The sequence below is a fragment of the Ipomoea nil genome, unplaced genomic scaffold (assembly GCF_001879475.1).
Source record: "Ipomoea nil cultivar Tokyo-kokei standard unplaced genomic scaffold, Asagao_1.1 scaffold1259, whole genome shotgun sequence".
In the NCBI taxonomy this organism is placed as follows: Eukaryota; Viridiplantae; Streptophyta; class Magnoliopsida; order Solanales; family Convolvulaceae; genus Ipomoea; species Ipomoea nil.
The window spans coordinates 847,990-860,564 of record NW_017617687.1 but is presented as its reverse complement, the minus strand read 5'-3'; the positions used below and the strand labels follow the sequence as shown (position 1 = coordinate 860,564).

Sequence of the window (12,575 nt, the reverse complement as noted above, 5' to 3'; positions counted from 1 at the left end):
ATTTAAAGTGGTGATTTCAAATCTGTCGAACAAGGATAACAATATAGTAGGGGTAAGTTAAAAAGAATTATTTATTGCTAATTATAGGAAATCTACACATTAGAGACTGTAAATTAATAACAATCAAGTGCAACAGATAACACTAAGACGCAATTTCACCTAGGTTAAAACCCTACCTATACAGACATACAGTTTAGCATACATAATTCGAATTGAAAATCGCTTTACATCTAGATTTTTTGGGCAAAAATAGTAAATATTAAGTAAGTTTGAGTACGAAAAATACTTACCTTCATTCGATTGTTTAGCTCCTTCAAAAGAAACCCTACTGAGAAGGTTGACGCAATTGTAAATTAGCCCGTCTGCGTACATCCATAGCTATGTAATACAGATCTAGGGTTTCTCTAGGTTGCATCCGTAGAAACAACAAGCCATCTCAGTAGATCTAGGGTTTCGCCCAATTCTATCTCTCACTCGAAGCGAATCACAGTATAGGCTGCGATCTAATCAAGAAGGAGTTTCGTTTATAAGGGCGATTCCAAATTCAGACGCCATTAACGTCTAAAATATCTGGATTAGATCGATAGATAGAGAGAGATAGCGAGAGATAGACAGAGTGATGACATCGTAGAGAGAAGACGATGCGTAGACAGTGGGAGTGATGATCGGATGGTGTCCAGAAGTGAGACTTCTGGACACTTCGATCCTTTTTATTTTTTTTTTTATTTTTTTTTGGTATATATATATATATATATATATATATATATTATTTGATCAACTTGGCACATCAGATCAATAATTCAACAAAAGTCATGCCAGAGAAAATTCAAAATTGGAGGCTACCCATTCCAAAGAAAAGCTTTGTCAGATTAAAGGAGAGCAACGGCGAGATTTCTCAAAATCTTCTGACAGACGGCGAAATGATTTTTGCAGACCAAGTTGGCAAAATTAATTGATCAACTACAATTCAAAATGAACGATCAAGATCGAAAGTTGATCAACGGGCAAATAGCTTTCATCTGCTATAAATTGCCCAAGCAGACTTGAAGACAAGCACGAATCTAACAGAGATTCAGAAAACACTTGAACAACAAAGAAAATTATCCAATCAATCATCAAGTGGTATATTGAGCTATATAAGATAGAATTCAAGTCTAAGAGAAGAAATCTTTGTATTTCATTGTAAATCTTCTACTGAGTGTAGAAAAGGGGTAGAGTAACTAGGGAGAGTGAAAAACCCAGTTGGAGTGTAGCTTTGTGCATAGCACTCGGTTGTAACGGGCAGAGTAACAAGGGGAGCTTGTGAAAACCCGGTGAGAGCGTAGCTTTGTGCGTAGTTCTCGTGGTGTAGGAGTACAGCTTGGTGCGAAGTACTCGGGAAGGCGGAGTAACAAGAGGAGCTTGCGAAAAACCTTGGTGGAGTGTAGCTTTGTGCGAAGCACTCGGAGAAGTGTCGTTGGGCACTTATTCACTATTGTATCTGGGTGATTGAAGAATAGTGAATTTCCTCCTTGAAGTGAAAGGAGAAGAGTGGACTAGGAGGATTACACCACCTCTGAACCACTATGAATCTCTCTCTCTCTATTTACTTACTGCTCATATATATTTCGTGCATGCCTATATTATCTGTGAACTAACCCGTTACGGTTTATTGCGTATCTTTATCTGTCTGGGTTTGATAGTTCCCTCGTTTGCATGCAAGTGAAATTTTATATACATCATCCTACATCTATACTAAGTGGCTCTAACGTGGTGCATGTATAAAATCTCTATTTGAGCACGACACAATTTAAAGCATAACACTTTGCCGTTACAATTCCGCTGTGCACACTCTAAGTTGTTATACATGTTTATGCTTGTTACTTAGAGTTGAAGTTACAAAGTATTGTTTGCAGAAGAAGTTTGAAAAAGTTTGAGAAGTCTATTCACCCCCCCCCCCCCCCTCTAGACTTTTCACCACCCTTTCGGGACCAACAAAGTGGTATCAGAGCGGTTGTCTATTTGAGTCATTTCTTGACTGCTAGACAGATCTCGAAAACTTCAAAATGAAGAGAGATATGGTTCTTGCTCAAAATTTGCTTTTCTCACTTGATAAATTTGATGATTGGAAAATACGTGTGCAGGTGCACTTATCTGCTTCAAATGATGAAATGTGGGAAGTCATCACAAATGGTCCTATCCAAATTATGGAAGCTAATACCGCTACCCCACGAGATCCAAATACTCCACGATATATTCCAAAGCCAAAAATGGAGTGGACAAAGGAAGACAGAGGACGAAATAACTTGGACAATATTGCCAAGGACATTTTGTTCAAAACGGTCGATGACACCATATTCCCAAAAATTCGAAAGTGCACCACGGCAAAAGAAATATGGGACACGCTTATAAGCATCGGTGAAGGCGACGAACAAGAAAAAGACAACAAACTAACCATCGCCATGAAAAGGTTCGAAGATTTCAAAATGCTACCGAACGAAAGCATCACCGACATGGAAGCTCGATTGATCAAAATACTTGGAGAAATCACGGATCTGGGAAAGACCATTACCCAGAAGGAAATATCGCTCAAAGTGTTACGCGGACTACCTACAAATTGGGATATGAAGGTGACCGCAATGCGCGATCATAGAGATCTAAGGACATTATCTACGGATAAACTCTTTAGTGATCTAAAGGCGTATGAGTTCGAGATGAAGACACGAGTTGAAGAAGAACGCGATGAACGAACATCCGCATTAATGGCCGATCAACCGTCTACATCAAGGTCAGTCGTAAATAATGATTTTTTATCTGACGAACAATTTTCCTTATTTGTTAGGAAATTCAAGAAATTCATGCGAAAGAACAAAGGATCACCACAAGGAAATTCTTTTCGAGAGAATAGAAGATCAAGAAGGGAAACGGTCGAAGATAACACAAATGTGTGTTACAATTGTAGAAAGCCTGGACATTTTATGGCCGAATGTCCACATCCCAAGGTGAACAAAAATTCGAATACTTCTAACTCTCCACAGGTTGAGTACAAGTCGAAAGAGAAGAAATTCAAAAAGGACAAACGGAAGGCACTAATAAGCGATCCGTTAGAAGCAAGTGAATCCGAAGAATCATCTAGTGACGAGAGTGATTCATCACAAGAAGATACGGCGCTACTATGTCGAATGGGCAAAACATCCGAACATGAGGAATGCTATATGGCGCGTGAAACCGACGAAGAGGTATCTTCTAGTTCTTTTAGTTCCTTTAGTTCCGTTGACACCTCTTTCGAGACTCAAAAATCTTTTCAAAGTCTTATGGAAGATTGTCAAAAAGTCATGGCCACTCATACTCAAATCAAAGAGCGCAATAATACGTTAATTCTTGAAAAGGAAGAAATGTCACAAAAATTGCAGAATGCTCTAAATGAAATGAGTAATTTGAAAGCCGAAAATGTTCGACTTCAAGAAGAGTGCAAAGCTAGAGAGGTTAGAGAACATAACCTTCGGGAAGTAATCGCATCATTTACGCATTCATCCAAAATAATGGATAAAATGGTGAACATGCAAAAACCCGCTGGAGATAAAGCCGGACTAGGCTACGATCCATCATGTTCTAAAACCCCTCAAAAGTTGATCAATTCTACTACTACATTAATTAATAAAGTTCTAGTGGTAAAATTTGTAAAAAGTCAACATAGCACAATGAGACAAGGAGTTGGAAACAAAATTAATGCCCAGAAAATTGTTGCAAGGCCGAATCAACACAATGATATCATGGCAACAACAAAATTTTAAAAGGCAAAAATTTGTATCTCAAAGGAGAACCAACGAGTCTAGTGCAATAAAACCTCATAGGAATATGGGAAGAAATCCGAGAATTGGGGCTGGGAGATTATATCCCTCAGAAGAAGATTGGTCGCTTGAAATCAAACCATGGACCAAGTCCAGATTTGCTCTATTTCATAGAATCAAGCAACTATCAGCTTCCCAACCCGCACCGAATCATTATTCGAAAGTGCGTTATGATTATAAAGTTTTTAATGGTTACAAATCACCTACTCTTGGATCAGTGGGATCTAGGTGGATTTGGATGCCAAAAATTACTAACACAAAAGGACCCAAACAAGTATGGGTACCTAAAGCAAATTAATCTTTTTTGCAGGAAGTTTGGTATTTCGATAGCGGTTGCTCTCGACATATGACCGGCAATAAAGCTAGTCTAGTTGAGTTCAAAAGTATCGAAGGACCAAAAGTAGTTTTCGATGGAAACGATCGATATGGAATGACAAAAGGAACCGGTGCAATTGTGAAAAATGGTCTACGAATTGATGACGTATCTTATGTCGAAGGATTAAAATTTAATTTGTTTAGTACAAGTCAATTTTGCGACAAAGGATATCTCGTAGAATTCTACAAGGGCAAATGTCAAGTCAAAGACGAATCCACGAAAGAAGTCGTACTCGCCGGATCAAGAAAGAAAAATATGTATGTTGTAGATTGGAGTACAACAAAAGATTCTGTATGCTTGATGGCAAATAATTCGAATGAAGCTAGTTGGGAATGGCATAGAAGGCTAAATCATTTGAATTTCAAAACCATCAACAAGCTTGCCAAAAAGAAGTTAGTCGAAGGACTACCCAATATTGTGTTCAAGAAAGATCAAATATGTGACGCATGCCAAAAAGGAAAACAAATCAAAGCATCATTCAAATCCAAAGCTCAAGAGTCAACATCAAGATCCTTAAGTCTACTGCACATGGATTTATTTGGTCCAGTAGACCCAGTAAGTATAAGTGGTAAGAAATACACTTTGGTTGTTGTTGATGATTTTTCTAGGTACACATGGACAATATTCATCAAGAAAAAGGATGAAGTCTTATCAAAGTTGCCAGAGCTATTAAAGCTACTACAAGTCGAAAAAGATATGAAGATTGCAACAATTTGAACTGATCGGGGAACAGAGTTCGTGAACGGAGTAATTCAATCTTACTGCAATTCACAAGGAATTTTACATCAATTATCTGCCGCACGAACGCCGCAACAAAATGGTGTAGCTGAAAGAAGAAATCGAACACTGAAGGAAGCCGCACGAGTCATGATATCAGCCGCCGGACTACCAAAGAGATTTTGGGCAGAAGCAATCAATACGGCGTGTTATACTCAAAATCGAAGTCTAATCCACAAGTCTTATAACAAAACACCATATGAATTATGGAAAGGGAGAAAACCCAATCTCATCTACTTTCATACATTTGGTTGTAAATGTTTTGTACTTGTTAATGGAAAGTCCCAACTAAAGACTTTTGACGAACGTGCAAACGAAGGAACATTCTTGGGATATTCATCCACCAGCAAGGCATATAGAATATTCAACAAATCAACCATGGTGGTAGAAGAATCGATTCACGTTGTGTTTGATGAAAATCACGACAAAAAGGGCAAAGATAGTAAAGGTAATCGTGATTTAATCATTTCTAATGATATGTTGGAAGATAATGTGTTGCAGGAAGTAGAAGAATCAAGTGATATGGGTATTCACCAAATTGAGGCAATATCCTATGTGACACCCGAAATATCACGCACACCTACAACCGAAATTGCACCCAGAATTCAAGAAGAAGGAACTCCAGTAGATGAACCCGGAGATGCACCCGTCAACAATTCACAACAAGTGGAATCACAACAAGTATTCCAACAAGAAGGAAACTCTGAGAATCCAACAAGTTTCTAGAACAATTTTTATCGTGATAGTTGAGAATTATCGGGTGATGACGTCACGACTATTGGGTAATGACATCACAATGTGATAAAGCTAGTGGAGAACACGTGGAGGAGATAAGTCAAAAGAATTTAAGTTTTGGATTATATCAATTGGATACCTAGCTGAGATGGAAGAAGCCTTGCCAAGCAAAACAAATAGTCTACAGTTCGATTCCCACTTGAAGTAATTTTATGATTTCATGATATACAATGGACGTGATACATGGTCCATGATACAAGGTGGAACATGATAGCTAGCTCATGATACAAGGTGGAACATGATATATAGTCCATGATACAAGGTGGAACATGATATATAGTCCATGATACAAGGTGGAACATGATATACTATTGGGACATGACTTCATCAAAAGGAGCTATGACATCATGATAGAATTAGACAGAAACATTATTTTGAAGCTCTGTTTCTGCAGAAGAAGTCGAAGAAGAAGAAGAAGCTGATATACGAAGGAAATCTTTTTAATACTCAAGCAAGAATCAGCAGATAAATTATTTGATCAACTTGGCACATCATATCAATAATTCAACAAAAGTCATGCCAGAGAAAATTCAAAATTGGAGGCTACCCATTCCAAAGAAAAGCTTTGTCAGATTAAAGGAGAGCAACGGCGAGATTTCTCAAAATCTTCTGACAGACGGCGAAATGATTTTTGCAGACCAAGTTGGCAAAATTAATTGATCAACTACAATTCAAAATGAACGATCAAGATCGAAAGTTGATCAACGGGCAAATAGCTTTCATCTGCTATAAATTGCCCAAGCAGACTTGAAGACAAGCACGAATCTAACAGAAATTCAGAAAACACTTGAACAACAAAGAAAATTATCCAATCAATCATCAAGTGGTATATTGAGCTATATAAGATAGAATTCAAGTCTGAGAGAAGAAATCTTTGTATTTCATTGTAAATCTTCTACTGAGTGTAGAAAAGGGGTAGAGTAACTAGGGAGAGTGAAAAACCCAGTTGGAGTGTAGCTTTGTGCATAGCACTCGGTTGTAACGGGCAGAGTAACAAGGGGAGCTTGTGAAAACCCGGTGAGAGCGTAGCTTTGTGCGTAATTCTCGTGGTGTAGGAGTACAGCTTGGTGCGAAGTACTCGGGAAGGCGGAGTAACAAGAGGAGCTTGCGAAAAACCTTGGTGGAGTGTAGCTTTGTGCGAAGCACTCGGAGAAGTGTCGTTGGGCACTTATTCACTATTGTATCTGGGTGATTGAAGAATAGTGAATTTCCTCCTTGAAGTGAAAGGAGAAGAGTGGACTAGGAGGATTACACCACCTCTGAACCACTATAAATATCTCTCTCTATTTACTTACTGCTCATATATATTTCGTGCATGCCTATATTATCTGTGAACTAACCCGTTACGGTTTATTGCGTATCTTTATCTGTCTAGATTTGATAGTTCCCTCGTTTGCATGCAAGTGAAATTTTATATACATCATCCTAAATCTATACTAAGTGGCTCTAACGTGGTGCATGTATAAAATCTCTATTTGAGCACGACACAATTTAAAGCATAACACTTTTCCGTTACAATTCCGCTGTGCACACTCTAAGTTGTTATACTTGTTTATGCTTGTTACTTAGAGTTGAAGTTACAAAGTGTTGTTTGCAGAAGAAGTTTGAAAAAGTTTGAGAAGTCTATTCACCCCCCCCCCCCCTCTAGACTTCTCACCACCCTTTCGGGACCAACAACTGTCAACAATGGTAGTGCACCGCCCACTTTTAGGTTACATGGTCAAAACTTTCACTTAATGGGTAGTTTACTACCACAATCTGGTGAAAGACCAAAGTTTGCTCAATTATATATTTATGATACTCAAAATGAGATAGAAAATCGTCTAACTGTACTTGGGTAAGTTATGTACGCTTCTTTAATTTAAAGAAATGAACATCATTTTTTATATAAAATAGATTATGAAATTGTATGTGTTTGTCTCTTTCAAACAGGGCAGATGAGTCAACGAATACAATGCATCGTGAAATTGTGAAAGACATCAAGGATGCACTGGATGAAAATAATGTTTTGGTCAAGAGTTTTAGGATGGCCAAAACAGGGATGGAAAGTAATCATAGAGCTGATATTAAAATCAAACTCATTGGTAAAAGGAGCAAGGATGCAAGGACATATAACTTGCCACAGGTTGGGGAGGTGGCGGCATTGATTGTTGGTGATTTAGATCCAAACATGGGAGAAAGAGATATATTGGTGGAGTCTAAAGCTGGTCATTTTCAAAGAATAACTGAATTAAATACAGCATATCTCCCACTGCAGTACCCACTACTATTTCCTTATGGTGAAGTCGGATACAGAGACGATATACAGTTTAATAATGTTGAAGGCCGGAGTTCAAATGCACGAAGTAAACTTAGCCCAAGAGAGTATTTTTCATTCCGTTTGCAAGATAGGTTCAATGAAATGTCAACATTGCTATATGCTAGATGATTGTTTCAACAATATTTGGTTGATGCTTATACCATGATAGAATCAGGACGCTTGGTTTATATTAGGTCTCATCAAAAGTCACTTCAGTGTGAATCATACAAATGTTTGACAGATGCGTTAACACGTGGTGAGGTAGATCCTACTTCCCAAGGAAAGCGCATTATTTTGCCATTGAGTTTTACAGGAGGTGCAAGATATATGGTGCAAAATTACCAAGATGCAATGGCGATTTGTAGATGGATCGGGTATCCAAGTCTATTTATTACATTCACGTGTAATCCTTAGTGGCCTGAGATTGAAAGATTTTTACAACCAAGGAAACTCAAAGCTGAAGATAGGCCAGATATAGTATGTCGTGTGTTTAAAATGAAATTAAATGCACTCATAAAAGACATTAAGAAGGAGAAGATTTTTGGACTTGTGGATGCAGGTAATTTATGTGATTTTATAAATATTACCGAATATATTTCAGTGTTACGTATACTTAAAATAATTGACAATTTTTTGGGGGTCTAATTTCACCATCTCCGTATTTGCAGTAATTTACACCATTGAATTCCAGAAAAAGGGGATTGCCACATGCTCACATTTTGATCTTCTTGAGCAAGAGTAACTCTTACCCTAATCCTAAAGATATTGACATGATCATATCTGCTGAGGTTCCAAGTCAATTGTGCGACCCTGAGTATTATAAAGCTATAGAAGAATTTATGATTCACGGTCCATGTGGTGCAGCGAGGAAGAACTCACCTTGCATGATAAATGGTATTTGCTCTAAATTCTTCCCCAAAAAATTTGTTGAAAACTCAACAGTGGATTTTGATGGATATCCAATCTATCGGCGTCGAGATAATGGTCGTACAATACGGAAGAATGGGATTGACCTTGATAGTAGATATGTTGTGCCACACAATAGACATTTGCTTATGAAGTACAAGGCTCATATTAATGTGGAGTGGTGCAACCAATCTAGATTAATAAAGTACTTATTCAAGTACGTCAACAAAGGGAATGATAGGGTCACAGCTGAATTCTACAACAGTGGGGTGGAAGAATCTACTGGGAAAATTGTAGATGAAATCAAGATGTACTATGACTGTAGATATATTTCACCCCCTGAGGCTGCGTGGAGGATTTTTGGGTTTGACATACAATTTAGGAACCCATCTGTTGAGCGATTGAGTTTCCATCTTCCCAATGAGCAATCAATAATATTTCATGACGACGATTTGGTCGATGATGTGGTAAATCGACCAACAGTAGCTCAAAGCATGTTTACTGCCTGGTTTGAGGCTAATAAAAAGTACGCAGCAGGGAGGCAGTTGACTTATTCACAAATGCCAACCAAATTTGTTTGGAAGAATGATAAAAGAGAATGGCAACCTAGGCAAAGAAATTGGGCAATTGGGCGAATCTTTTATGTGCCACCAAATACTGGTGAGATCTTTTATCTTAGGTGTTTACTTAATATAGTTCGTGGACCGACTTCATTTGATGAGATTAAAAAGGTCGATGGTGTTCAATACAATTCATTTAGAGATGTGTGTTATGCTCGCGGATTAATCGAAGATGATAAAGAGTATATTGATGCAATCACTGAGGCAGCAACTTGGTCGTTAGCAAGTTCACTACGAAAGTTGTTTGTTACCCTTTTAATATCCAGTTCGATGTCCAAACCAGAAAATGTTTGGGAGATGGTTTGGCAATACTTATCAGATGATGCTGAATATATTTATAGAAGGAACTTCTCAGTCTCAGGTATAATTTATTTTAATATTATTATTAAAATCTGTGTTTAAAAGCATTACATCTTACATTTGTTTTTTATTTTGTAGATTTAAATATGAATGAATCTCAAAAAAAGAATTTTGCGCTGCTTGAAATGGAGAAATTGTTGACTGCTTGGAACAAATCTCTATCAGATTACCCACCTATGCCAATGCCAGATGGAAACAATTATTGGTTTTGTGGTAACAGATTGTTGTTAGAGGAAATGTCATATGATAGGGAAGCTCTAATGCATCAACATAATTCGTTGCATCCGAAACTAACTGATCAACAGCTACTCATATACAATAAGGTGACGGGAGATGTTGAAACTGAGAAAGGTGGAATGTATTTCGTATATGGTTACGGTGGAACAGGAAAAACATTTTTGTGGAAGACAATTTCAGCAGCTTTACGATCCAAAGGCGAGGTCGTTTTAAACGTAGCATCAAGCGGTATAGCTTCGTTGCTGCTACCTGGAGGGGTAGGACTGCACTCTCCAAGTTTGCTATACCGCTTGGTGTTAATGAAGACTCCACTTGCAACATCAAGCAAGGCAGTCCACTTGCTGAATTGATAATCAAATCCAAATTAATAATTTGGGATGAAGCTCCGATGATGCAAAAACATTGCTTTGAAGCATTGGATCGCACAATGAGAGATTTAATGCGTTTCAAGAATTCAAGGAGCTCAACAATGACATTTGGAGGGAAAACAGTGGTGTTGGGTGGAGACTTTAGACAAATTCTACCCGTTATTCCGAAAGGTACTAGACAAGATATAATACAAGCCAGCATTAATTCATCTTACTTGTTGAATAATTGTGAAGTTCTTCGTCTAACGAAGAATTTAAGATTGCGAGGTATTACTAATGAAAACGATGTTGAGAAGTTAGATAGTTTTGCCAAGTGGATTGCGGATTTAGGTGATGGTAATCTTGGTCAAGACAACGATGTTGATTGCAATATAATAATGTCGTCTTCCATTGTATTAGAAAATGAGGTTGATCATATCAAACAAATTGTTGAAAGCACATTCCCTGAATACCGTTCTGGGAACATGGATGAAAGACAATTAGAGAATAGAGCTATATTAGCTCCAACATTAGATGTTGTTGACGAGGTCAATGAATACATGAATGGTATTAATCAAGCTGCATCAAAGACATATTTGAGTTGTGATTCTGTTTGCAAGGCTGAGGCAAACTTTGATATGCAATCTCAGGTACACACAACAGAATTTTTAAATAGCTTGAGATGCTCAGGTGTACCAAACCACTCTTTAACGTTGAAAATGGGAACTCCAGTTATGCTGTTGAGAAATATAGATCACTCGATGGGGTTGTGCAATGGTACAAGGTTAATAGTAACACAATTGGGAAATCATGTTATTGAGGGGAAAATCATAGCTGGCAATAACGCAGGTACAAAGGTTTTGATACCAAGGCTATCTTTGACTCCTTCAGACCCAAGACTTCCATTCAAGTTTCAAAGAAAGCAATTCCCACTTATGTAATCATATGCAATGACAATCAACAAAAGTCAAGGTCAGACACTTTCACATGTTGGTTTGTTATTGAAAAAACCTGTTTTTAATCATGGCCAATTATATGTTGCAGTATCCTGGGTCAGTAATCCGGATGGTCTTAAGGTCTTAATTTGTGGGGAATCTAGAGGTCTTATAAACAATACCCAAAATGTAGTTTATAAAGAAATTTTTAATAATTTGTAATTGTTTTATTTATTTATCAATAAAATATTATATTTTGTGTATTTGTGAAGTCTATAACCTTATTAAACATATATCATGAATAAAACAATTTTTAATATATTTCACCATAATAACATGGCCGTGCATCGCACGGGTGCAACTACTAGTACTATTTATGATGATTGTGGGATTAGTCCAGAAGAGCTTGAAAACATGGAGATATATATATTAATTAAACTTTATAACTATTCATGTATTGTGAGAAATGTTTGAACAATTAATTAATTTATTTTGTGTTCTTTCAGATTGAAGAAGAAGATTGTGAAGAGTGAAAAATGAATAATCGAAGGCTTTTATTGTATTGCTATTGCATTTTTGTTGAATGTTAGTTCGTATGATATTAAAAATAGTTGAAGAACTATAGTTTTTAAAATAAGACTATTAAGACTTTGGATTTCAAATTTTTTCTATTTTATTTTTAAAAATTGTACTAATTTGAGACTTTGACTATAGGTTGAGCGAGGAGGAGATTTCCCGTCCCCGCCAAATTCCTCGCGGGGACGGGGACGGGGAATTTTTTTAAGTCCCCGCCGGGAACGGGGTCGGGGTAGCGGGTACGTTATGGTTTTAATAAGTATTAGGCTAATGTTGCATTTTTATTAATATAAATAGGAGTTTTATTTTAAGTATAATATTAAATTTATTTGGTAGTTTTATATATTCAGTTTTAAAACAAGTGTTTTAATCATTAGGTTTAATTAAGTTGTGTTATTAGGTTATAATTGTTTTTCTTTAATTTAATTTTGTTTTGTTTTCTTTCACTGATTTGCGCATCAGACTAAGGAAAAGAAATGGGGAATTAATTTGGATTTGCGCAGCCAAAGGGGAAGAT

The 12,575-nt window shown here is 37.1% G+C and overlaps 1 protein-coding gene across 1 annotated transcript; it reads left to right on the top strand.

The window, feature by feature from the left end:
- Positions 1–7,732: 7,732 nt before the first annotated feature.
- On the top strand, positions 7,733–10,550 carry LOC109184316. The gene is made up of 4 exons (XM_019334313.1): positions 7,733–8,123; positions 8,247–8,451; positions 8,769–9,964; positions 10,042–10,550. Exons 1-4 carry the CDS (start codon positions 7,733–7,735, stop codon positions 10,548–10,550), a joined length of 2,301 nt encoding a protein of 766 aa, XP_019189858.1.
- Positions 10,551–12,575: the final 2,025 nt, after the last annotated feature.